This window comes from Capsicum annuum, chromosome 12 (genome assembly GCF_002878395.1).
Source record: "Capsicum annuum cultivar UCD-10X-F1 chromosome 12, UCD10Xv1.1, whole genome shotgun sequence".
Lineage (NCBI taxonomy): Eukaryota > Viridiplantae > Streptophyta > Magnoliopsida > Solanales > Solanaceae > Capsicum > Capsicum annuum.
The window spans coordinates 26,086,834-26,114,563 of NC_061122.1; the positions used below are offsets into that span (position 1 = coordinate 26,086,834).

General features: G+C 36.9%; 1 protein-coding gene across 1 annotated transcript; it reads left to right on the forward strand.

Annotated features, from left to right (window-relative positions):
* The first annotated feature begins 708 nt into the window (after positions 1-708).
* On the forward strand, positions 709-27,730 carry LOC107850572 (ubiquitin C-terminal hydrolase 12). The gene is made up of 32 exons (XM_016695185.2): positions 709-905; positions 1,825-1,891; positions 2,120-2,267; positions 2,348-2,505; positions 11,387-11,652; positions 11,726-11,944; positions 12,054-12,162; positions 12,252-12,367; positions 12,901-12,999; positions 14,031-14,140; positions 15,811-15,885; positions 16,184-16,262; positions 16,367-16,513; positions 16,598-16,678; positions 16,767-16,886; positions 18,059-18,181; positions 20,184-20,261; positions 20,391-20,479; positions 21,193-21,301; positions 21,395-21,463; positions 21,585-21,695; positions 21,958-22,013; positions 22,091-22,268; positions 22,395-22,496; positions 22,601-22,672; positions 23,276-23,341; positions 23,716-23,781; positions 25,916-26,002; positions 26,123-26,239; positions 26,377-26,451; positions 26,553-26,642; positions 27,088-27,730. The coding sequence occupies exons 1-32, from the start codon at positions 876-878 to the stop codon at positions 27,127-27,129; spliced, it is 3,354 nt and encodes a 1,117-aa protein (XP_016550671.1). The 5' UTR covers positions 709-875; the 3' UTR covers positions 27,130-27,730.

The window sequence follows — 27,730 nt, forward strand, 5'->3', positions numbered from 1 at the left end:
TTATTTAAAACTTGGAAGTTAACTCCCCCCCAACAAAAGAAAGTAAAAAAATAATAAAAATATCCTTTAAAAATTAATTAAATTAACTTTCTAAAACTGAAATACATGACAACTATTTTGAAATGAAGACAGTAAATTTTTTTTTAATAAAAACTCTTCTTTTTTGATGTAAGAGATTCGGATTTTTTTTCTTGTAAAATATCGCATTTTAAAAACTTGGAAGTTAAATTCCAAAAGAAAAAGTAACAATAATAATAAAATATCTTTTAAAAATTAATCTAGTTGACTCTCGAAAATTGAAATATCACAACTATTTCAAAACGAAAATTGTATCGTGTAATCTTTTTATGAAAGTCTTTATATTTACCATAGGAGATCCAAGACAATTATTATATACTCAAAAATCTCATTTATAACTTGGAAGTTAAATCCAAAATAAAATAATAAAATATTTTTTAAAATTTAGTCAAGTTAATTCTCAAAAAATTTAAATATGCTAACTATTGTGAAACGAAGACAATATAACCTTTTTTTATAAATAATTTACCTTTTTACGATAACAAAAAAAAAGTTATTTTCGTCCCAAAAATCTGATTTAAAACTTGAAAACTTGAAAAAACAATACTACACCCCCTCCCCCACAGTAAAATTCCGAAACCACCCTTTATCAAATTTAAAACCCCTATCATTTTTTTTTTCTTGTTTTTTCATACTAAAAATTTCTCTTGTAGCCCAAGGACTCCCAACTAAAGAGAAAGTCCTTGGAGATCGCTTCGCTTGATCGTTTCTATCTTTTGCATTCTTCTTGTTTCCTTGAATTCTTCATCACCGACAATCCACCGATTTTACGGTCCAGCGTTTGCCGTTTTCCGGCAATGACTGTTGTCACTCCTTCACCTGTTAATGTACAACTTTTTTTACACCGCAAAATTCACTTTTGATTTTTTTTTTTTTTGAAGTTTGAAAACGAGGTTGATTTTTTCGATAGTTGTTGTATTGCATAAGGGTGATTTTTTTTTTCTTTTTTGGTTAAATAGTGGTGGCGGAGTTAAGTATTTAACGTGGCAATGGTGAAATTTACGGATTAGGTTAATCGAATCCAATGCCTTACTTTTTTTGTTTTTATTTAATGTGGCAATGGTGAAATGCTACGGATTAGGTTAATCGGCAGAGATCGAATATCTTAATTTAGTTGCTTTCTTCTTTTTCTTTTTTTTTTTTTTTTTTTTGCGTTTTTTTGATGTTTGGAAGGGAACTTTGTATAGTTATTGGATTAGATAAGGGGTGAATTTACTAAAAAGAGGTAGAAGAAACTCGGAGTGAAGTCTTATGTAAAAGTTTTGATTTGAATGAGGTAATGGTGAAGTTGTAGGGATCAGGTTAATTGGAAGTTTAAGGTGATGATCGACTTTTTTTTTTTTTTTTGAACTTTGAAAAGGAGCTTCGCATAGGATTTTGGTTTATTTTTCCTTATAGCTATTGCATTGGATAAGCGTTATTTTTTTTAATTGAAAAGCATGGGGAGTGAAGTTTGGGATTAGGTTAATCCGAAGTGTAAGGTGACTTTAGATCGAATATCTTACATTAGTTTTTTTTTATTTGAACTTTGAAAAGGAGCTTCATATAGATCTTTTTGATAGTTATTGGATTGATGTGCGATGAATTTTTTACTAAAAAGTGATAGCGGAGACTAGGAGTGAAGTTTTATGCAAAAGTTTTGATTTAAATGCCGCAGTGGAGAAATTCTTGGGCTTAGGTTAATCGGAAGTGTAAGGTAACTTTGGATCGACTATCTGACTTTAGTTGCTTTTGCTTTTGTTGCAGCCAGAAGATGAGGAGATGCTTGTTCCTAATTCAGATTTTCCTGTTGAAGGTCCTCAACCAATGGAAGGTAATCTTTTTATCTTGTTGTATACACTGATATGTTGCTTTAGTTGCTTTTTTTTTTTCCATGCTGCTAACATAAGTAGCATATTTCTGAATGTGTAGTTGTGGCTTGTGGTTTTAGAGATTTTGTTTCGAATGTCTATTTGTAACCTTGTGGATTTATAAATTTTGTTTTAAATGTTTGTTTGTGTAAATATTTTGTTTTGAAGCTGTACTTTTTATTTGTCGGTAGTTGCGACTGCGGATACAGCTAGTACGGTGGAGGGGCCACAAGTGGATGATCCACCATCTGCTCGGTTTTCGTGGACTATAGAGAACTTTTCGAGGTTGAATGTGAAAAAGCTATACTCTGAGGTTTTCCATGTGGGAGGATATAAATGGTAGTATTTTGTGTTCTTTTGATGGATTGTTTTAATATGTAGGCGATTTGTTGTCGTAAATGGTGCATTACGTATGGCAGGAGGATATTGATATTCCCTAAAGGGAATAATGCGGACCACTTGTCAATGTATTTGGATGTTGCAGATTCACAGTCATTGCCTTACGGATGGAGTAGATACGCTCATTTTAGCTTAGCTGTGCTCAACCAAGTTCATAACAAGTATACAGTGAGAAAAGGTCAGAATTTTTGTTTATTGATCAAGTGACATGAATAAAAAACTTTTGATCGAATAAGAGACATGAATTTGTGAAAATATTAACTGCTGAGAAAAGATTGACTGTTGGTTGAATAAATGATGTGTTTGAGCCTTTTGAGACATTGCTCGTTGATTCGAGAGAGATTGTGAAATAATAGATTCTATGGGTTTTACTTAATTTAGGCGGTGTCACGTGAATAACTATTAGCTTTAAAGAACTGAGTGTAATGAATGTTCACACAATATGCAGTTATTCTTTTTTTTTTTTTTTAATCAGGTAAATATATTTTCCTTCATAAACATGACCAAATTGGCATTTCACAAGGGGTATGCCAAAAGGTAAAGCATCTAGGAAAAGATATGATTGTCCACAAACTCCACCCAATCATCTATACAACAAGGTACTCTTTGTGTGCAACAAAACAAAATAAGGGAATAGAGGTCCTCCTCAACGGGAGAAACTCCTCTTCACTCCTTCAAAGCTTTCCTATTTCTCTCTCCAAACAACCCACATTAACACAAGTGGAACCACATTTCAAACCCTTTGTCTTCCCATCCTTCTCCCACTCGTCCAGTTAAACATATACTCTTTCCCGGTTTTGGCATTCCCCAAGAAGTGTCAAACCATCTAAACATATCCCACCATAACCTCGTGGTTAGTCCGTAATGTAGAAGACGATGATCCACGTTCTCACCCGCCCTTTACACATGTAACACCAATTGACCCAGACAACCTTCCGCTTTCTAAGATTTTTCGCTGGCAATGATCATCCTTCTAATGGCTAGCCAAGTGAAAAAACACACATTTTTGGCACCTTTGGTATCCTATTGCATTACAAGGGAAAACATGTTCCTCCCTAGCCAAAAGTTTTCATAGAAGGACTTCACAAGGAACCCTTCATTATTTCTTAGGCTGCTGCATCAAGCATTAGGTTTATCAATTGGACCGACTTGCATATGAAGTAAGGCCATCAATCTTTGAAACTTAGACACTTTCCTATCTTCTCTTCTAAATTCCAAATCCACAAAAGACTCCATCTTGTGTCCCCTAATATGTTGTATCGTTGACTCTCTTTGGCAAGATTTTCTGTACAACCTCTGAAATTTATCTTCCAATAATATTTCCCCTAAAGTTTACTCCTTCCGTCACTGTCCTTGAATGAGGTATTTTCCCAAAAATAATTCCATTCCTTCATGATATTGCTCCATAGACCACAACCAAAAGGGCAAAGTGATATCTCTATTTCGCCAACCCCCTCCCATAATCCCATATTTATCATCTATCACACCCCTCCACTAAGCTTGTTCCTTCACCCCGAACCTCCAAAACCATTTGCCCAATAAAGATTATTAAAACCTTTAAATCTTTAACTCCAAGTCTTGCCCATTTTTTAAGGAGATGTGACAGTCTCCACCCCATCAAGTGAAATTTCCTTTTCCCATGGAAAATTTCTCTGAATTTTTTTCAGCTTTTCAGTAACCGAAGTTGGAGCATGAAGCAAAGACATGAAGTAAGTGTGGATGCTTGATAGTATGCTCTTACTGATCACTTCTTTTCCGCCTTTGGACAAGTATTTTCTGCCACCTTGCTAGTCTCTTCTTAACCCTCTGAAGAACCGAATTCCAGACCATATGATCCTTGTTCAAGGCACCTGATGGTACTCCAAGATATGTAATCAGAAGAGCCACAACCCTGCAATTTAATACTTGAGAAAGCACTCCAATGTCATTCACCTCCCTAACCGGAATATTCTCACACTTCCTTAAATTAATCTTAAGGTCTGACACCCCCTGAAACCAAGTGAGAACTTGGCCTAAATAATACCAATTAAGCATGAACTACATCACAAAAAATCAAGGTATCATCCGGAAACAACAATGAGGCATCGATACTGGCCCTCCCCGCAACATCGAAGCCCTTCAACTAACCCCCTAATACAGCTCTATCCATCATCCTATTCATAGCTTCCTTAACTACGATAAATAACATTGAAATAAAGGTCCCTTGTCTCAAACCCCTCAAACTCGCAAATAATCTGCACGAATTTCCATTCATCAACATAGAAAATCTCACCGAAGAGATGCAAAAGTAGATCCATTTCTTTCACTTCTCCCCAAATCCCCTTGAAAGCATTATGGAAGGTTGATTCATCAATTATTTCAATATCTGGGACATTTGTACTAGCATGCATAAAGCAGGTGAATTAGGATTGGTATAATGTTTAGCTATCTCAATTAGAAGTTGATAAATTCCATAAAGTGGGTGAATTAGGACTTCTACGACAACAACAACAAATCCAGTGTATTTCCACACAGTGGGGTCTGGGGAGGATAAGATGTACACAGTCCATACCGCTACCTCCGGAGAAGTAGAAAGGCTATTTCCGATAGACCCCCGGCTCAAGACAATGAATAATAAACAAGATCATAATAAAAGCATGCAACAAGATGTAACAACATAAATAAGACACACACAGAGTAATAACCTACCCCAACGAACCAAAGGCACCCCCCACCTCAACGCTCCCGTAATTACTAATTACTAACTTCCCACATGCACTATCCTTCTATCCTAATTCGCGTCCTTCAAACCTTCCTATCTAGGGTCATGTCCTTAGAAAGTTGTAACTGCTCTATGTCACGTCTAATTACCACTCTCCAATATTTCTTCGGCCTACTACTACTCCGCCTGAAACCATCCAAAGCTAGCCTCTCACACCTACGAACTAGGGCATCGGTGCCCCTCTTCATCACGTGCCCGAACCATCTCAACCAAACTTCCCGCATCTTGTCCTCTACCGAAGCCACCCCAACCTTCTCTCGGACAGTCTCATTCCTAACCCTATCGCCCCTAGTAAGCCCACACATCCAACGCAACATCCACATTTCCGCCATCTTCAATTTTTGATTATGGGAGTTCTTGACTGGCCAATACTCCGCTCCAAACAGCATGACTGGACGGACTGCTACTCTGTAGAATTTGCCTTAAGTTTAGGCAGCAACTTTTTATCACACAACACTCCCGAGGTGAGCCTCCACTTCATCTATCCTGCCCTAATACATTGGGAGATATCCTCATCAATCTCACCATTCCCCTGAATCATCGACCCGAGGTACTTAAAACTATTCCTCCTACAAACAACCTTGGAACCCAACCTTACTATCACCTCGTCCGCCTGTCTCAAGTCATTAAACTTGCATTCCATATACTCAGTCTTGCTCCTATTCAACCTAAACCCTTTGGACTCAAGGGTTTGTCTCCAAACCTCCAATTTATCATTCACACCTCCCACCAATGCACCTCTCCTTGAATATGCTGCGTCAACACATCCATCACCAAAGCAAACAAAAACGGGCTAAGAGTCGATCCCTGATGCAACTTTGTTAAGACAGGGAAATGCTCTGAATCTTCTCCCGCCGTCCTCACCTGAGTCTTCGCTCCGTCAGACATGTCCTTAATCGATCTGATTTACGCTATCGGGACCCCTCTCATCTCCAAGCATTTCCAGAGAACTTCCCTAGGGACTTTGTCGTATGCCTTCTCCAAGTCGATACACACCATGTGAAGTTACTTCTTCCTTTCCCTATACTGCTCCACCCGTCTCCGCACCAGGTGAATTGCCTCCGTCGTTGAGCGACCAGGCATAAATCCAAACTGATTCTCCAAAATAGACACTATCCTCCTCAACCTCCGCTCGACTACTAATTAGGACTTCTATCATTACTAATTGTGCCAGCTGGCACAAGAAAGGGTTGAGCGAAGAACAGAGAAGACTCTGGGACATTGTAGGAGCCTGCATTTGGTGGACGTTATAAGAGAGAAACCAAAAAGTTTTGAGGGTAAGCCGAGTGTACCAGATCAAGCTTAACTTTATATTTTGCTTACTTTTTGATGTAGAATGGAAAATGTATATGAGGCTGAAACTTTGACAGACTTTAGTAGTTCCATTCAATATTAATGGAACTCCTCTTTCAATTTGGATGTACATATTTCAGCATCATGTTAGGGCTGTCCTTTGGAATGAAATTTTCAGTGCTGACCAAAAGAATATAATTCGAAATGCACTTGCAACCGTCACAAGTGAAGGGAAAGAGAGGTTGCATGAGCTGTCATGTTGGTATAGGCATGTGTGAATGCTAATTGTAAGTGTGCTTTATCTTATTGGTGGCAGACATAGCAGCAAGTTCACCTTTATCACCGTAATCTTCACTTCTAGTAATTCTACGAAAGGCCTATTTATTATTGGACCACTGAACTTTGTAGCGATGTCATTGATGAAAGGTTGACTCATTACTTCTTGCAGTATTTATTCATTAGTCCACCCGTGTTTGGCATTTTAAGATCTTGACTTGATTTTCTTAATCAGTCTTTTAATAGAGTTCCCAAATATATTTATCTTGTGGTGTACAAAGAAGATACTCCTTATTTATGTGCGATCTTATTAATTTTTTTTTCCACTTGGCATTGTTCGTGCTGCAATATCTTATTGGATGTTTTGGACAATGCTCTGCATAGCTCAACGAATCGTTGTTCCTTCATATAGCTTTATAGTTAGCAAGATTATGCATGTAGCACCTTCTTGGTGCAAGTACTAAAATTATATTACCCTAAAAAATAGAATTACAAAGAGAATAAGATAAGCAAGGATTTGAGTCTTTTCACTAGTACAAAAAGCTCTGTTTCTTTCTTCTTATGTTTAGAGGTAAGTCTTGCATTAAATAATTATAGTCCATCACTCATAATGTATCACTCCACCTCCTGTAACTAAAGATAATTATGGCCCAGAATATTTCTGTCATTTAGTCTACCAGAAATGGCCAAACTTCCTTGTTTGTACCAGTTTTAGTCCAAATTGTGTGCCAGTATACTTTTTTATCTTTCTCCGCCCCCTCTCTCTTCTTCTCACACATGATTGCTTCTTGCTTATCTCTTCTCTCTCTATCTCCGCACTCTCTCTCTATGTTAAAATTTCTACCACAAGCTCCAAATAATACTAGGGTCAAACCCCAAATTTTGATTTTTGCTAACATCAACAAAATTAAGGATGACCCATTTCGAATTTCTTCAAGTTCTTTTAAGGTCTCCAATGGTGCTTTTATATCCTTCAGCAAGTTACTGCAAAATCTATGAAGAAGCATAATCTAACACTTCTGTTGGTATTGAAAAGGGAAAAATGCTTCCAAACTGTTTGTAAATTGGAACGGAGGGTGTTTATCCTAAAACCCTATGCATTAGGGTGTGAAAAATTATGCTCAATAGGAATTGGAATCTCGAGATCTCGGGCAAAAAAGTCATGCATCAGGACATGAAAATTATGTTCAACCCAATGCATGTTTCTTTTTAAGTTTATCAAATTTTGATGATTATATACCGTTACATATGCCCTCTGTTTCAATTTGTTCTTGTTACCTTTTTTTGTTTGAAAAAAAATGCTTCTTTCCTTTTTTTGCAACTCTTTTATTCAAACTTTCCACATATTGTGCTTAAGATAAATTGCTTAGACTCTTCATTTTTGGTGCCGCTTCCTTGTCGACATGATGTGGGATCCAGTACCAAATTTAGTCAACCTATTTGACTAAAATCTATAGAGAAATTCTGGGCAAACACAATGATCTAAGTAATCAAAACAAAATCTAAGGTGAAGTTGAAGAAAAAGGAACAACTTGTAAACTTAAATTTCTATATTGGTACTTTTTCCTTTTATCTCCTTCGGGGTTTCTCCTCAAAATACCTTGTAAATTTTCTACTCATAATTTAGGCATACAACTCTATTTTTAGATATTTGAATTATTTTTTAGTTGACTCTCCCACCCGTATTCGTACTTGGATCCATACCTTCGAATCTTAAAATTTAGATCATGACGGGGCTGACCTCATTGGGTATGTTTTTGTTGTTGAAGAGTCTTACCCCTAGATCCTTATCCATATTAGACACCCGCACTCTAGTTCGAGCAACTTAATGCTTAAGACCACAAGATGAAAAAATATTTTGGTATATTCGACGTATCTTTAGCTTAAGACCATAAAATTCAAGTGTCTTTTTTGCTTAAACTTCGTGCCAAGTCAAAATCATTTGTTGGAACGGAGGGAGTAGTATATGGTTATACAGATCATTCAAACATTGTATATGTATGTATGTATAATCAATGTATATTTATGTATAACAATATATATTTAAGAAATAGAAGAGAAGAATATTGTTGAATCGTTTTATCTACATTATTACAATGAGAGCTTATTTATAGACATTACATGCCAATCCTTTTTTTAGTAGGACACTACATTACATTATATTCGGCGTATCTTTAGCTTAAGATCATAAGGTTCAAAAGTCTTTTTTGCTTAAACTTCGTGCCAAGTCAAAATCAGTCAAACAAATTGTAACAGAGGGAGTAGTATATGTTTATATAGATCATTTAAACATTTTATATGTATGTTTGTTTGTATAATCGATGTATATTTATGTATAACAATATATATTTAAGAAATAGAAGAGAAAAACATTGTTGAATCATTTTATCTACATTATTACAATGAGAGCCTATTTATACACACTACATTCCAATCCTTTTTCAAGTAGGAACCCTACATTATAATCCTTTCTCTAGCAGGATTCAATATACTATTCCTTCTTCTACTCATATTCTAACACTCCCCCTCAAGCTGGTGCATAAAGTCATATGTACCAAACTTGTCATGGATGTAATAATTACGAGATCAGTAAGGGACTTGGTGAAGATACTTGTAAGAAAACTGATAAGGACTGTTCGGGGTGTTTGGGCGATCACCGTTGAAAAGGAACAAATTGAAAAAGTAGTAAAACAAATTGAAAAAGTAGTTAACTTTGCTGGAAAGTCGATCTATCACTGGAATGTTGTCGGAAGCTGGTATAAAATACATGGGTCATCTCGAAATCAAGAGATGAGTAGATCTTGAATAAGAAAGTCACTGAAAAACTGGTTGGAACATGCTCACGCGCCAGATTATTAGATTTGATTGCTGAAAAGTGGTCGTAATTTGGGAAAAAAATTATATGGGTAGGATTGGAATGCTGACATGACCTTACTGTGAAACAAAAATTATATGGGTAGGGCTGGAATGATAACACGACCCTACTGCAAAAGAGAAATTGTATGGTTAGGGTTGGAATGACGATATGACCTAGTAAAAAAGAGAAATTATATGGGTAGGGTTGGAATGATGACACAGTTCTATTGAAAAAAGAAGTTATATGGGTAGGGTCCGAATGCTGGCACGATCCTACACAAATCAGATTTGAGGAGTCACCAAAAAGATGCACGAAACTGCAAAAATCAGATCTGAGGAGTCATCGAAAAGACGCATATGCTATGCAACCCAGATATGAGAAAGTAGTCCGAAAAGATGCATGGTCCTACGCAAATTAAATATGAGAAATAGTTAGGAGAGATGCACGGTGTCACTGAAAATCTACACGGTGCTATGCAAATCAGATATGAGAAAGTAGTCGGCGGAAAGTAGCATGGTGGTTCAATCTTTTGCTAGCATGATCATTGGCTAGGCGGGCGGCATTTATGGGTTATAGCCGCCCGCATGCAGCGGAAGCTCTTTAATTCTCTTCCAAGATCGTAGAGGGCTCTGATACCATGTGAGAAATATAAGAGAATAATATTATTGAATCGCTGTAACTACATTATTACAATGAGATCCTATTTATAGACACTAAATTCTAATCCTTTTCCAAGTAGGACACTACATTACAATTCTTTTCCAAATAGGATTCTGTATACTATTCCTTCTCGTACTCATATCCTAACCGTATATAAGGTGTTAAATAGAGTAAAGAACAACAAATACAACATTTGAAGTACGTGGGAATAGGTGTGTTCAGCCTTGAAAATGCAAAAGTAAAATGAGAAATTAGATGGTACTAACACTGAAGGAGGCCACTTCTTTTTCAACAATTTTGGCTATTCCTGATGTAAAACTATTTTTGGGCTATGATAACTGTAAACTGACCTGAACATTTGCGTAAACCCCCTTTAATTAGCTCTACAACACTTGTTATTGAAGTTAATATAGACTTGTAGCAATAAAATATTAACAAAATGATTATTTTCTGTAGTTTACCTATTTTCTCATTTTCTGCCTGATATACGTTCTTGCGCAGACAGATTTAAATGATTATCTGGGTTTTCATTCATTTCAGGAAAGCAGATTAAAAATTCCCTTGGCTTTTTTTTTTTTTTTTTTGATAAGTAAATATCCCCTTATGCTTGAAACTAGCACTTCGTTTGGACGACTGCAGGAATGATGTAGATGGTCATGCTATTTTTTTGGGGAAGTACCTATAATCTGACTGGAAATATTCTTGACTATATTTTAAACCTATGATGTTTGCTGAAGTTGAGTGTGGAGTTGCTATAAAGGTTTGTCGAGCTTCAAAATGAATCATTAAAGCTCTAATTAGGGATTTTGAAGCAGTTTATTAGAGAAAAGTAGATGATGCCACATTGACATACCTTTGCATCGGAAAGATAGAATGAAAGCATGATGGGGTACATGGAAGGATAATCTTAGTTTTTACTGGCATCTTATCCTGAGAGTATCTTTAATCTCTATTTTCATTTTCAGATAAGCTAGTGAGTCCGAGCATTCCCCAATTTATGGTTCTTTAGCTTTTTATTCCTTACGGAGGCTGTTTTTGGTGTTCTTTCCCTTTGATGGTTCTAATTTTTGCCAAATATTTTTATGATTTGATAAGTAGACTGCTGACAATTTAGTTGATGTTATGATTCTTAATGGCAGACATTTGCTGTACATATTGGCACCTTCTTGGTGCAATTTATGAAACTTACTTCCAAAGTGATTTTTATGGCAGATACTCAGCACCAGTTTAATGCAAGAGAGAGTGACTGGGGTTTCACATCCTTCATGCCTCTTAGTGAATTATATGATCCTAGCAGAGGTTATCTTATGGATGGTACAGTCGTAGTTGAAGCTGATGTTTCTGTTCGTAGGGTCACTGATTACTGGTCCCATGACTCTAAGAAGGAGACTGGTTTTGTTGGCCTTAAGAATCAGGGAGCCACTTGTTATATGAACTCTCTCCTCCAAACATTGTACCATATACCTTATTTTAAAAAGGTTAGCTGATAAAAGCATGAGTAATTTCTTCGTTATTATTTTCCCGGAGGTGACTAATTCACATGTGTTTCAGGCTGTGTATCATATGCCAACCACTGAGAATGATAATCCATCTGGGAGTATCCCCCTAGCTTTGCAGAGTTTGTTCTATAAGCTACAGTACAGCGACACTAGTGTAGCAACAAAAGAGTTGACGAAGTCCTTTGGATGGGACTCATATGAATCTTTCATGCAGCATGATGTACAAGAACTTAACAGGGTTCTTTGTGAAAAGCTTGAAGATAAAATGAAGGTAATTTTTATTTGTGTAACATGTGAACCAAAAACAAATAGTACTGTAGATGTATGCTTATTTAGATTTGAGACTATTTTTGTGGATTATTTGCGTTTCTTTGGCTCAGGGAACCGTTGTAGAGGGCACAATACAACAACTGTTCGAGGGGCATCATATGAATTATATTGAATGTATCAACGTGGACTACAGATCAAACAGAAAAGAATCTTTTTATGGTATATGTGTAAACAATATCTGATTTTTCTTGTAAAACATGGAATACCTCAGTATCAGTTTAACTTGCAATCTTGTCTCTTTTTGACAGACTTGCAGCTTGACGTCAAAGGGTGTCGCGATGTTTATACTTCTTTTGACAAGTATGTTGAAGAAGAACGCCTTGAGGGTGACAATAAATACCATGCAGAAAAATATGGTTTACAGGTACAATCCTCTGATTTTTGGATAATGGTGTGCAGAGTTGGTTAGATATTAAATTTTTGCCTTTCCTTTGAGCCTCAAAAGGAAGGATATAACTGGTACTTGAAGTGAAATGTGTTTGGAGAGACAAAAAGATACCAATTACTGTTGCTCACAAAATAATAAAAATCAAGGAGGTGAAATGTGGAAAACGCACCTAATAAGTGTTTTGTGTTTCTTACTTCTTACTCCCCCCCCCAAACCAATCAAATAAATGAATCTTGTTCTACATTTGAGGGCAGCATTAGCTGTATTGCTCTAAGTCGCCTTTTATAAAGAGTCTCACCTCCAATACAGATTCAAGTCCACAATGCAGCATTTCTTTACCTTCTTGTGTTCTTCCCAAAAAAAGAAAAAGAAAAGAAGAGACATATGATGAGGCTGTAGTTGGTTGGTTATTAGAATAATGGTTCTTTTTTTGAATTTTTTTTTTTTTTTTAAAGGATAAGGATATGTGTTAGTTTTGTTGCTACTTAACTGAACTTTCATTTCTTCAGGATGCTCGGAAAGGTGTCCTTTTCATTGACTTCCCCCCTGTTCTTCAGCTTCAGTTAAAACGTTTTGAATATGATTTTGCACGGGATACTATGGTCAAGGTATTTATTATAACTCTCATGTGGTCAATGTATAAAATAAATTCCTCATGCCTATGAAAAAGAGAGTATAGAACTGATTTCTCACATGATTGTATGGGCATACCAAGTGGAGTAAATGCTTTATTTTATTATGCTGAGTTTAGTTTTTCCTAAATCTATATGCAAGCCAGTTATGGTAGAAAACATATGATTTCTTCTTGTGGTAATGGTGTTGTCCGGTCCAACATGCATGAAACTTGAATAATTCACTGAGTACGTGCTACTTCCCACTGGTAGAATGCTACTTCCCACCAGTAGAAACACCGAGTAACTCTGCTTAACAAGATATAGACAGATGAGAATAAATCAGTTAGCTTTTCTTTTTTCCTGACTGTACTGGGATTTGAATACTGATCGCTCCGATTGTGCATCCCAGCTTCATTGTTGGCTAGGAGACACCCTTGGGTGCTTAGAAAACGTCTGAAATTTGTCATGTTTTTTTCAGTAATTCTACCTTATGTGGTTCTTCCCATTTCATTGCTTCCTTAATCATTATCAACCCAGAACTGTCAGTCGATGACTAAAGAAGGTGTACATGACTAAATTAATTATTTCTTAATGCCAATATCTCCAAATGGGCTGAAAAAGTGACGGAAATGAATGTGGGAGTCTCCCTTGTCAGTCCTAAACTAAGTCTTTACTCTTTAACTTTTCAGCATATTCTGTTAAGAAAGAAACTAGAGAAGACGTGCACTCATAAGAAACCCTAGTTGTAAATAAAAAAAGAAAAAGTTAAAATGGGAGCTGAAAGTAGTGTAGGACAATATCAGGAGCCTTGTTTTTTACTAGATCGACACTTCTATTGCTATCTGGTCTTTTACTTTATCTTTGGTTGATACTGTTTTTGAGGGTAAGGAAATCAACTCATCTCGGATCACTTCTTTAATAGCTTTACGAGGATCTGACTTGTATCTTTCTCCCAGCTGTAATCGAAACAATATGTTTTCCTTGTGATGATAATTGCTGATTCCTTTTTTGAATTGATTAAATAGATAAATGACAGATATGAGTTTCCTTTACAACTCGATCTTGATAGAGAAAATGGAAAATATTTATCTCCTGATGCAGATCGAAGCGTTCGCAATCTCTATACTCTTCATAGGTATAATCTCTTTTCTTTGATGAAGCATATTGATTTTCTTTTTTCTTAATGCTCTTCTTCTTTCCATTTGGGGATGTGATCTTACTTCTGGCATGTGGTTGCATTAAGAGAATTCCTTCATTATCTCACATTCTTCATGTTGACAAATTTCTCTTTTGGTTAATTTACTTACTTTATGCTTGTGATTAGTTGAGCGGGTCAGATCTACCCATTTTTGTATACAGATTTTGAATTATCAAATCATAAGAGCCACATTGTATCATTCTGTTTGCTTCTACCTTTTCTGCCTCCGGTTGTGCATAATTCTGTGTTGTTTTCCTTGGCCAATCAACTTTTACTTGACAATGTGGCTCATTTAAGCTATATGTGCTACAGGCTCTTAAGTTTCTGAGACTAATAAATTGCTTCTAAGTTCTAACAACGTGATTTCCCATGATTGAGTGGTGCAAAATCAGCCATCTGCAGAGAAATAAAATCTCTTCTTAATCCCTTTGTCAACTTGGGTGTATATTATTTCTCCTTTGTGAACTTTCCTATTTGAAAAAATCTAACAATTCTAATGATATTAATCGGAAAGACTCGTACTGCATCATTCCATCACTTTGGGCTTCTCTCAAAACATTTTACAGGATAGTATAGTTTCTTGGGTAAACATGTAAATTAGGAAATAGAGTCCTTCCACAATGAATCAAGGTTTTCGCAACCCCTAAGCAATTTTTGAGTTTTGGTTCAATGGTTCATGAGGTATGGCCTCTGCTCATTGTGCATCTTCTGTTTCTAAGGTAATTTACTGTAATTGTTTTTTTCTTTCAATAGTCATCATGCAAAGTAAGGCTGCGCGTACATTAAACCCTTGTAGTACGGCTCTTCCTTGGACCCTGCGCATAGCGGGAGCCTTAGTGCACTGGGCTTCCCTTTGGTCATCATGCAAGGGATATGTTGGACATGGACATGGCTTGCTTTTGCCTGAATGATAGTAGGATTTAAAACCTGGCATTGGATTTATGTTGTATACTCTACCTCAAATTTTAACCTTATTTTGCTGCCTGCAAACTTTATGATAGAACTATGAACGCTTCTACCTCATTAAAGTTCATCGTTATTTGAACAGATCATTTATATACTTCCTAGTACACCTTGATTCTTAATGGTGCTTAATTTTGAATGCCATCCTGCTACTATATTATGCTACCCACTGAAAGCTTAGTAGCACTATTGCTCAGAGGTGTATCTGTACCCTCTGTGCTCCTAATTACACAGCTGGAGTTCTTAAGAGTCCTATCCATGTGAGGACGCCGATTTTAAATATTATTTCACTATTTTTGTTTACTTAGAGCAGTGGGGATTCAGTTAAGTACCTAGATAATTGGATGATACTGTCTAAATAGACAGTAGCACCCTCCTTTTCATCTCCCCCACTTCCTCTCTCCCTTTCCTTTGCTGTCAATTAGCTGCTTTTGCAATTGTGGTGCTGTTATCATCTGTCCCTTTTCTATTCCGTGTTGTAGTTGATATATTCTGCTGTGAAAACATATATATGGGTTTGTTTATGCAGTTTAGACTCTAGACTATGATATTTTGATTTTTTCTTTGTATACTTGGCATAGATTTCTGAATAACAGTAAGACGAGGTAATGAGTGTTATTTGATCCTTTTATTTTTGTTTTCAGTGTTTTGGTGCACAGTGGTGGGGTCCATGGGGGACACTATTATGCTTATATCAGGCCAACACTCTCTGATCAATGGTATGTATTGTGTTGCTGTCAGTAGACATGTTTGTTTATCCTTCAGTTCTTGATTTTTCTGTGCGTTTTAGTGGTCTCTCACTTACTCTGTGTCATCAGAATGAAAAATTGATCATCTTTAAGGCAATATAAGTTATTATATTTTCCTTTTTTTCTTTTAGAAATAAAAAGATGCATGATAGATTTTGGGCATCAGTTGCCGTTCAAGCATCATTTATAGCTATTTCACTTCCTTGTCTTTCTGGTTTCTGCTGCCTGTCTTGATTTTTAAGATTCACTATTTGCTTATTACTTTTAGGTTTAAATTTGATGATGAGCGTGTGACAAAAGAAGATCCAAAGAGGGCTTTGGAAGAGCAGTATGGTGGTGAGGAGGAGGTATATTTGGAATTCTTGCTGTCCTTTAAGTTATATGCATGTTCATTGTTTTCCTGTATTATATATAGCCAATATTCATTCTCATTCTCCACTTCTTGCAACAGTTGCCTCATGCAAACCCGGGGTTCAACAATTCACCGTTCAAATTTACAAAATATTCAAATGCATATATGCTTGTTTATATACGTGAAAGTGACAAAGACAAGATTATCTGCAATGTGGACGAAAAGGACATTGCAGAGCATCTCAGGGTGTGTGTGCTACATAACTCTGTCCATTTACTTTATGATAATATGGTTGAGTCGTGTCATCTTCTGTCTAACATTATATTGCAGGTAAGGCTAAAGAAAGAGCAAGATGAGAAGGAGCAAAAGAGAAAGGAAAAAGCAGAGGCTCACCTTTATACTATCATCAAGGTTTCCCTTAAAACCTACTCTCTATCCCTTCCTCTTGAGTCTTTGAAATTTGTAAACCTTGCTGAAAACACTCTTGTTATATACTTAGGTTGCTCGCGATGAAGACCTTGACGAACAAATTGGAAAGGAGATCTATTTTGATCTTGTGGATCATGACAAAGTCCGTAGTTTCCGTATCCAGAAACAGATGGCATTTACACAATTCAAGGTATTATTTTGCAATTTATTTTTGTACGTATTTACTAACAAAAGATATTTTTGTACAGATTTTGAAATTTTACAGTCTTTGCTGTTTTGGTTGCTCTTCTGAAGCATAATATGTAGATACTGCATGAATGTGCTTCAGAATTACGAACATAAATAGAAATATCTCCTCTGGAACAACTTCAAAGCTGGCAAAAGTTCGCACCCAAGGGTGTGCCCTAGTGGTCAATGAATAGGGTGTGAACATGAGGTCTCAGGTTCAAATCCCAACAGAGACAAAACACTAGGTGATTTCTACCCAGCTGTCCCGGCCTTGGTGGACAGAGTTACCTGGTACCAGATGCTGGTGGGAGGTGGCAGGTATCCCGTGAATTAGTCGAGGTGCACGAAAGCTGGCCCGGATACCACAGTTGTCCAAAAATAGGGTTAAAGTTCTGATTTTGAGTCGCACAGATACTCTTAATAAAAAATTCTGATGTGCGTGGCTCAAGAAAAAAGTTGGGCCCCGGTAAAAGAATTAGGTCCACACGCAAAGGGGCGTGTTTTCTTGCATAAAACAATAGGATAAAAGTGTCCCATCTCAAACAATATAGGCTTTTAGATGATGTGACAACATAATTCTACAAAAAACATATAGACTCTTGGAACGCATGTACTAACAATAGAGGTTTATGTGTCACTTTTATGTTAGGATGTTGATATTTTACTAAGCTTGAGTTAAAAGAAAAACTTCAGATTCTGATTGCAAATTTAGGTGAATGATTCTTGAAATAATGGAATCTCATAGCTGGAATATGATGGTTCAGCTTTTTGAATGTTGTATGCTATGTCAAACCGTTATAGCCTTTATTTGTGTATTTAGAGCCTGTTTGGCTTGGCTTGTTTAAGTGCTTTTAAGTCAAAATAACTTTAAGCACTTTAGAAATGTTCGGGTAAAATTAAAAAGTGCTTTTAAGCAACCTTTTTTTACGCTTAAAAGGCAAAAATAAGCCAAAAGCCATAAGCCCATCCAAACACCCGCTTAGTCAATCCTTGTTCCTCTTATGTTTGTTATTATTTAATGGTAAGTCTTTTTTCAGGAGGAGGTTGCTAAGCTATAAGCCCATCCAAACACCCGCGTAGTCAATCCTTATTCCTCTTATGTTTGTTATTATTTAATGGTAAGTCTTTTTTCAGGAGGAGGTTGCTAAGGTATTGGGTGTACCCGTGCAATTTCAGCGATACTGGCTTTGGGCAAAACGACAAAACCACACATATCGGCCTAATCGGCCATTGACACCTCAAGAGGAACTTCAGTCTGTAAGTTGTCTGACTGTTTACCTTTCTGCTGTGTTCTGTGGAGCTGAATTGAGAATGGACTGCAGTTGTATCCGGATTCTAAAAAGTGGTCTCTGTTTTCAAGTAGTGAGCAAGTGCCCTAGTTAAACCACACTAGCTTTCCTATCACTTTTACTATTCTTCTTGGATCGACATACTGATCAAAAGATTCCGGGATAAGTATTATATTTACTCTCCATGCTATCTATCAGTACAATTTGTTCGACATTTCGTAGAAATGAAAATTTGGTTTAAAAAAAAAGATTTTTGCTTAGAAGCAGACTAAGAGAAATAATGAATCAATGCTTTCATATGCAGTTGCAGCAAATCATTCATGAGAATGTCCAGTAATTACTCAAGGAAAGAACATCATGCTAAGATGAAAGATCAAGCATGAATTTAACGTGATTTGTTATCTGTATCTATTGCATTGTACTAGGTGTAAATGGCTAGGAAAACAACAATTAGGGATAACTGTTTTCTGCCATGCACCTTTTCTTTTAAATACCATTTATACATAATAATGCAAGTCATTTTTTTTATGCTTCCGTCTTTTTCTGTGAAATGCATAATTCCTTCAGTGGGAGACTTCTTATCTTCTTTGTGCATATTAATATTTTTGTACTCGTATCTTGCACTGCTTTGATTTGTAACACAAAAAGTAGTATGCTTCCTCGAGTCGGTGAGTAACAGATGTATTCTCGTGGTGATCATATATCTGCTATCCTAAAATTGATTATGAGCTTCTCTCCCGGTCCTTGTCTTGCTCTGCAAAAGAGTGTCTAAACCGAATTTACTGCTGTGTAACTGGATTCTCTCTGCTATTTTTGTTCACTGCTGATTTCTCCTTCCTCCCCCATCCTTCCCCTCTCATTAAAACGGGACGTAAAAACATGATTTTTTCGGTGTTCAGTGTTTGGCTTCTTACATTAGAGTTTGCCTTTTAGTATGTTTGATTTGTGTGATGAGATTGGTTGAAGACACGTTATGATGAGTCATATCTCATCCTGTCTTTCGATGTGAACAAAATGAGTTATCCTTTCTCTTTCAAAAAATAAGATGACTCATCCTATTTGGATGTGGAAAGATGCCATGGTTTGTGTTTGTATTTCTCATATCGGTTAATGGTATTGGCCTCTCTCTTTTACATGGTCTTGAGCGATGAGCTGGCTTTTGGACTTAAGTTAGTTCCAAGTTCCAGTTTCTTTACATGCTATTGGTGCCATCCTTATGTTTGGCTTACTCAATGTTGGGTTCGTTTATGTCGTCCACTCTCCAATTCTCTAACCCCGAGCAGCATTCTCTTGGAGTGTGTCGGAGTGCCTACATGAGGGTGTGTACTCTCATTTCTAGAAATAGTCTTGGACAATCCTCCTCTCATGAGCTAGTTTGTTGTTAAGTTAGGCCTAAGGTTCATTATTTGAGAATTGGTGTGATGAGGATTAGGAGGCATCAGGATGAGTCACCATCGCATCCTGTCTTTGGATGTAAGATGAGGAGGCATTAAAATGAGTTAATGACTCGTCCTCTTTTTACTTTTAGTATTAATAAGGTGACTAGTCCTCCTGCATCCTAATGCTCCTTTTATCCCAATGTAAAAGGCTTAGTCTTGTGTAGCGGAGGTATTAATCATCCCTGGATGATAGATTTATTTGTACAGGACCCATCCCACCTTATCAAGTCGACGAATATTGTTGTTTAGCAACTGATGCATTTATTTTAATCACTTAGTTCAGTGGTGTATTTTTTCCTATGAATGGTACTTTTTGTCTGTCATTTGCTCAGCCGAGGTTTTTTTTAGAAACAACTTCTCTACCTTCTCAAAGGTGGGGGTAAGGTCTGCCTACACTCTACCCTCCCCCAGACCCCACTTGTGGGAACACACGGAATTATTATTCTTATTGTTAGTATTTTTTGTCTGTTGAATTACCAAGATTGGTGCTTGATTGACTTGGTGCTAATGATCTTGCTCAATGTATTTCAGGTTGGACAATTGAGAGAAGTCTCTAATAAAGCAAATAATGCTGAGCTAAAACTTTATTTGGAAGTTGAAGTTGGCCTGGTAATGGAATACTGCTTACTCATTTTCCTGTTTAGGGTTCGCACTTGGAATTTTCATTAGGCCAGGTGCTGCACCTTTGTGTATATCAAGTTTTATGTTTTTCCCTTTTTGCGTTGTGTATTATTGTAGGATTTGCAACCTTGTCCTCCAACTGAAAGGACCAAAGAAGATATTCTTCTATTTTTCAAACTGTATGACCCTCTGAAAGAGGAGATAAGGTACTTCTTGCCTCTGTATAAGTTGAAATATGTGTATTAAAAGAGTAGTTGTTTCTATGCTTGTCTAATTTGTGATCTCTAAATATCATTTCTAATTGGAAAGTGCATCATTGGTTATCAAAAAAAAAATAAAAAATGAAAAGTGCATCTTCCTGTCGTTCTAGGAGCCTGCAGACATGGTAGATATATGAAATGTGGCAACAACAATTTGTCAAGTCCGATCAAGAAACCTGCGGGCAAAGTTCTTATGCAGCAGGTCCCCATTTAGCTAAGATCCTTGATGACTGATTCATAAATCACAAATGCTTTAGTCTCGTGTTAAGTGTTCGCATGGCGGCTAAGGCTCTAACAACTTGATGTCAGACTGTTCAACATGGTGGACATCTAACTCCTGTAACACATATATTTAGTTAACCTGAGATTACTGTGGGAAAAAGACTACAGCTTCATTGCAGTGCATGCAATTTCTTGTACTTGATATGGACATGAAATAGATTTTGTTAGAGGTCTTATAGTCATGAAACATAGTAGTTAATTGCTGAAACCTCGATCTGTAAATCCTATGTCGTAGGGAACAATTCAAATTTTTGACGTATTTGATATCCTGAAACTTGTGATATCAGCATCCACGTATTTTTGGTGTCTATATATAAGTGGCCATGCAGTGATGGATCTTGGTTTATTCTTTACTTGGTTTTTCTTCTTGTTATCAGGTATGTTGGGCGGCTCTTTGTAAAAGGCAGTGGCAAGCCACTGGAGATAGTGACCAAGCTAAATGAGTTGGCTGGCTTTTCACCTGATGAAGAGATTGAACTCTTTGAGGTACATTTTTTTCTTATCTACCAGTTTGTTAACCCGCACTAGTAATATAGATGACTTTTCAGGTTGTGCTTTAATATCATGTTTTATTGACAGGAAATAAAATTTGAACCCAATGTGATGTGTGAACCTATTGACTGGAAGCTAACATTTTGTAGCAGTCAGGTACGTTCTATCTCTTGCCGTTCGTATACGCTATGCATTCGCCGGCGTGGCCAACTGCTTTCAGTTCTGTTTTTCATTTCTTCCGCTGGATTTGTTGTATGATACTCCTCTGCTTTTGCAGCTTGAAGATGGGGACATTATTTGCTTTCAAAAGCACCTTCAAAGCCAAACTAGTGAACAATATCGATTTCCTGATGTTCCTTCATTTTTAAAGTATGTGCACAATCGCCAGGTATGTGTTGCACCTTGTTATATCATATTGCCTCTTGGAGCTAGATTGGTAGTTATCTCTCTGAAATGGAATTGTTTCCCTTTGGTGAAGTACCTTTGGTTGTACACCTGCCTTTACTCCATCATACTCTCTTTATTGCAGTTTATGTGACACTGTTTCATTTGTATTAAGTTTCAAAAGAGCTCAAAAGAGTGTTCCTTGATTGTCTTGCAAATATGTTGTCTTTATCATGGTTTTGAGTTTTCCATGTGATCGCTCCCAGGTTGTTCGTTTCCGCTCGTTGGACAAACCCAAGGAGGAGGATTTTAGTCTTGAGTTGTATGTATCTGTTTCAGTAAGTTAATGAGAATCTTTTTCCTGTATTGGTTAACTCATTGACGATAAATAAACTCTAGGTCAAAGCAGAACAACTATGATGAAGTAGTTCAAAGTTTGGCTCGCCGTCTCGGCTTGGATGACCCATCAAAAATAAGTCTTACATCACATAACTGCTACTCACAGCAGCCAAAACCTCAGCCAATAAAGTATCGAGGAGTGGACCGTCTTACGGAAATGCTTGTTCACTATAATCAGGTAATTATAGGAACAGTGTCTACTATGGTTAGGGCTAATTGGAACTTTTCTATGTGAGTAAAATTTTGTGGCTCTTAATTATTTACCGTCAACTACATTTTCTTACCATCCCTCCTCTTTGGATAGACTTCAGACATTTTGTATTATGAAGTCCTTGATATTCCATTACCAGAGCTACAGTGCTTAAAAACTCTCAAAGTCGCCTTTTATAATGCTGCAAAAGCTGAGGTAAGTGCAACACATCCTTTATACATTTTATGCAGAGTGCCCTTTGATAAGGGTTTATACAGTCTCCTTACTCTTATATAAAATCTCGGGCTGTTCCTTTTCAGGTGAATATCCATACTATTAGATTGCCGAAACAAAGTACTGTAGATGATGTCCTTAATCATCTGAAAACCAAGGTACTTTTGAATTTTATATTGCTATAAAATGTGATGCCAAAATTTCGATTCCTTCTTACGATTGTTTTTACCCCCCTAAATTGTCAAACCTGAAAGTAGAAACTAGGAAGAGAAGTAGGAAAAGCATTTCACCTCTTGCCACAGCCATACTATGTCATAAGGGGGTGTTAGGACCCCCGCAAGTTAAAATGTTTGTTTAAAAATAGTGTCATAGTTGGAGGGGGTAATTATGTATTCTCTCGTGAATTTAGAGAGAACTACCTGACGTCCACATTGAGATATGTCATCTAATAACCTATTATAGTGGAATGTTTTCTTGTTCGTTAATTTAGAGAGAACTACGTGATGTCCACATTGAGATATGTCATCTTATAACCTATTTTCATGGAAGGTTCTCTGGTTCGTTAAGTTAGAGAGAATTATCTGATGTCCACATTGAGATATGTCATCTAATAACCTATTTTAATGGAAGGTTCACTGGACACCACGCTTATCCAAAAAAAAAAAAAGGTTTCTCTTATAAGTACACTGCTAGAAATTCGTTTCTTTAAGATCTATTTCTGTTGGATGTTTTTGCTGATCTTGTCTGATGTTATGGAATAGGTTGAGTTGTCACATCCAGATGCTGAACTGAGGTTGCTGGAAGTTTTCTATCACAAGATATTTAAGGTACCATTTTTGTTGCATAACTTCTGCTGTAGTTTTGTATCTTCTGAAAATGCTTCAATGTACAAATAGAATTGCTATTTGGAGTGTTACACGATTATCCTTTCTTTGTTTTCTAAATGATTTTTCAATCGTATAAAGTGCTGAATGGTAGAGTTGTGCATGTCTGTCTGCCCGTGCATGACATACACTACATATATACACAGATATAAACACACAGGACAACACACATTAACACAAACTGAGTTTGATGCATTACAATTTCAAAAAAAAAAAACAGTTTGATGCATTCTGAAGTAGCTAAGAATTCATGAAAAGACTTGCAGTATGGCGCTTCTTGGTAGCATTTGTAACATTCCTCCACATTTATTTTGCAGATTTTTCCTCCTACTGAAAGGATTGAGAACATAAATGATCAGTACTGGACCTTGCGTGCAGAAGAGGTACGCCGAATGTTCTGTTGGTAATTCCTTTATTTTATGCAGACGAGCAGGTACAGATTTTGCTGGGGATATGCAGTTAAGGTTGTGCATCTATATGAATGGTTTGCTGTAATCTTTATGATTGTCTCATTTCTTATCGACTAGACCATCCGGTATAACAACTACAGCATTATACCTGGTATGATCAAGAAACAACAGTAGTAATACAATTTGAAGAATAAGATAGTACGTAATAAGAAAATAATAATGATACTGATAAGTATAAGTGTAGATAAGATGCTCTAAGCTAGAATTGTGCTCTCCCACAAGAAATATAAAACTGCCCAACTACCTAATAATCCTTTATCCTAATCCTCGACCTTCATACTTTCCTATGTAGGTTCATGTCGTCAGTGAGCTGAAGATGAGTATGTCATGTCAAATCACCTCACCCAATTCTTTTTCGGTCTATCTCTACCTCTCCTTGGACCTATCACTGTCAACCTCTCACACCTCCTCACTAGGGCATCTGTGCTTCTCTTAACATGTCTGAACTATCTCAGCCTCGCTTCCCGCATATTGTCCACCACTAAAGCCACTGCCACTTCTTCCCATATATTTTGATTTCAAATCTTATATCTTCTGGTGTGCCCACGCATCCATCTAAGCATCCTCATCTCCGCTACACTCACCTTTTGAACGTGTGAATTCTTGGCTAGCCAATACTCTGCCCCATACAACATAGTTGGGCTAAAAACTAATCTATAGAACTTACCTTTAGGTCTTAGTGACACCTTCTTATCACAGAGTACACCGGATGCGAGCCTTTGTTTTACCCACCCCGTTCCAATATGATTTGTAACATCCTTCTCTCTTCCAGTCTCCTAGGATATTGACCCGAGATATTAGAAGCTTCTTTTTCATCCACCTCATGAGACGTGTCATTGAACTTGCACTTCATGTAACAGTCTTAGTTCTGTTCAACTTGAAACCTTTTTACTCTATGGTAAATGGTTTGTCTTCGGGTCTTCGGTCTATCAGTAAACTCCACCTTAGAATTCGTTGATATACTGTAAATTCTGTTTTGTTTGCTATAGTAAATGCAAAAACACACCTGCCTTAATTTTCGTTCTTATAGCTGGATATTCTTTTCCTATTTTGGGTATAGAAAAATATATCGAATTTGGTTTGGGGAATATAAAATGTAAGGTTATTGCTCTTAGATGCCTTGAATATTTCATAAACCCAAGGTAAATATCAAATTCAAAGTCCTGGGCCGAAATTTGCAGTTCGGTGGCCTCCAAAAAACTGCACACAAATCTCAGAATGGTTCTTGCTGTCACTGTCAGTGATATCTGCAGATTTATCTCCTGTTGTTTTTCACTTTTTCTTATGTGACATTTGCCTGAAAAATATGTGAACATTATGAACAGAATTTTGCAAATAATACTGGTTGTGCGGCAATGTGCTAGTGAAGTAGCTTGTATTCAACTGCACAGCAGTTTTTCTGGATATTCATCAACTGAAAATTAGAGCTAGTCCCTTGATAGTCATTAATCGGCAGGCGTGGCCTGGGAAGATAATAAATTGATTAAAGGAAGCAGGGGTGGTTAGGTGGTTGAAGTCAGAATTCTTTGTGGCTGGAGAAGCCAAAGGTCCTTCTGATGCACTTAAACTTTTGAGTTTTATGACACGAATGACGAGATCTTTCATGTTAGTTGTTGCTGTCATATTTTGCCAGTGAAGTATGTATTGGTGGATTACTGCCTTTCTTTCCGTTAATGTTGTGGTGGTACTACACCTGCAGTGTTGAGTATTTGCAGTCCAGCTGGTCCAATGGGTTTTGCTTAGGTTATTGGTGTTGTCCTGTTTATTTCTCCTTATATACACTTATGAACTTGACCGACCAAGTAAATCAGGGAAGACAAAGGTCTAAAATCTGCATCAACAAAGAGATAAACATTTGTCCGGAGATAAATCAACTTAAGTTTTTAGCCTTCAGTTAAAAAGGGCAAGCCGGTGCACTAAAGCTCCCGTTATGCGCAGGGTACGGGGATGGGCCCCACCACAGTTTATAGCCTTCAGTTTGTGTTGTAATATTCTAGGGCATCTCTTAGATGTTTATCTAATAATGGCCAACTTTTCTCCATCACAGATCCCTGAAGAGGAGAAAAACCTGGGTCCTCATGATCGTTTGATTCATGTTTACCATTTTATGAAGGACACAACTCAAAATCAAGCAGTAAGTACACCTGCCAAAATTGAAAAATGCCTATATCTATATATATAGCTATGGTTGCACTCAGCATAAATGGTGGAAGTTCTTTCCTCAATTAATTCTCTTGATTCCATCCCTTTGCAGCATGTACAAAACTTTGGTGAGCCATTTTTTCTGGTTATTCATGAGGGTGAGACGCTGAGTGAAGTTAAAGTGCGGATTCAGAAAAAATTGCAGGTTCCAGATGAGGAGTTTTCAAAGGTATTCAAGCTTCCTTGCTTTGCATCCTTGTTTCTATACCAAGTAATCTTGGAAAATTTCTAGGTTCAGTTTTAATGTAGAAGGTTCAAGTGTGTTATTTTATTTAGTTGGTTACACGTTCTACTTTCACTATGCAGTGGAAGTTTGCATTTTTGTCTGTGAGCCGACCTGACTACCTCGAGGATTCAGATGTTGTGTCCATTCGCTTTCAGGTATTGCCCCTTTTCCTTCCATATCCATCCCCACCCCAAAACCCCCTCCTCTATAGTCCTTGTGTGATGTTTCGTTATTCTGTTTCCTAACTGGCTTCTAGAGGAGAGATGTTTACGGTGCTTGGGAGCAGTATCTTGGATTAGAGCATACTGACAATGGTCCTAAAAGGTCATATGCTCCCGCCAACCAGGTATGCTACTTCTTCTGTTAAGCTGATGATGAGGGGCATAGAAGACGACCATCCTAGTGAACAAGTCTTTAGTGATTGAAATGAAAAAATATTACAGCTAAGGAAATACTTACTCTAGCTTTCAACATACTGATGGACCTGAATATTATTGTATCCCTTAAATATATATTAACAGTATAAGAGTACTTCATGGCTGACTATTCTTGGTTGCTTAAAATTGGTTTCTTGCAATCTTTTTCCTGTGGGCTCAGTGACTCTTGTATTGAAATATATCACAGTGATACTTAAACCTATTCAGAATTCAGGAACATATCGTTTGGCTTACCTTTCAAATTACAAGTCAAGAACATATCATTATTTATCAAGCCATCCCAAAGTCAGTTTAATAATGTAGTATTATTAATTCTATTAGTTGGTGTATAACTGTCTCATATTGGTACTGCAGAATCGACCCGCTTTTGACAAGCCTGTTCGGATCTACAACTAGTCTTCTAAATGACTGATCAATACCTTTCACGGGGCATGTAAAAGTCTCGCGAAGAAGCAGCACTAGGATCATCAGAAGATAACAGACTGACAGTTAATGCAGCAGTGATATCTCGTTGGTAATACAACTTTTGTTCTCGGAATGTGGTTGAACATAGGAAGCTTACATTCTATTTGGGCAAGCGACACCATATCTAATTTAAGCTGGTTTAGGTGGCAGAAAGCGTAGATTCAATTGTAATATAAGGCGATGCACATGATTTTGGGTGGGGATGTATAGAGGGTATAGATGTTCATGTTGACGTTTTCCAACTTTGTCGTAGTTACTGTTCCTCCATTTTGACATTTTCAGTTCTCCCATAATTAGATGTCTATGTAGAAGAACGGCAGGCTGGGATATTCCATAGTGACATTGTTGTAGTAACAGTTGAAAGGGATATATCACAGTTTTTAGTGTCTTTGTTTGCAAAATGTCCTACTCATAGGTGGTTAGAGATGGAAAACATGTAAGATGTTCAATTTAATTAGGTCAATGCAAAAAGGCCAGAATAGATGTACTTCTATTTTTCTATTTAAGTTTTAATGGAATAGAGTTAATCGGA

Bases quoted from the DNA above. Each gene is read 5' to 3' on its own strand.
- LOC107850572 (XM_016695185.2), top strand. From the start codon at position 876: ATGACTGTTGTCACTCCTTCACCTGTTAAT. The intron at 18,182-20,183 runs GTAAGTTGTCTG...AATGTATTTCAG, and splicing joins CTCAAGAGGAACTTCAGTCT to GTTGGACAATTGAGAGAAGT. The intron at 26,003-26,122 runs GTAAGTACACCT...ATCCCTTTGCAG, and splicing joins ACACAACTCAAAATCAAGCA to CATGTACAAAACTTTGGTGA.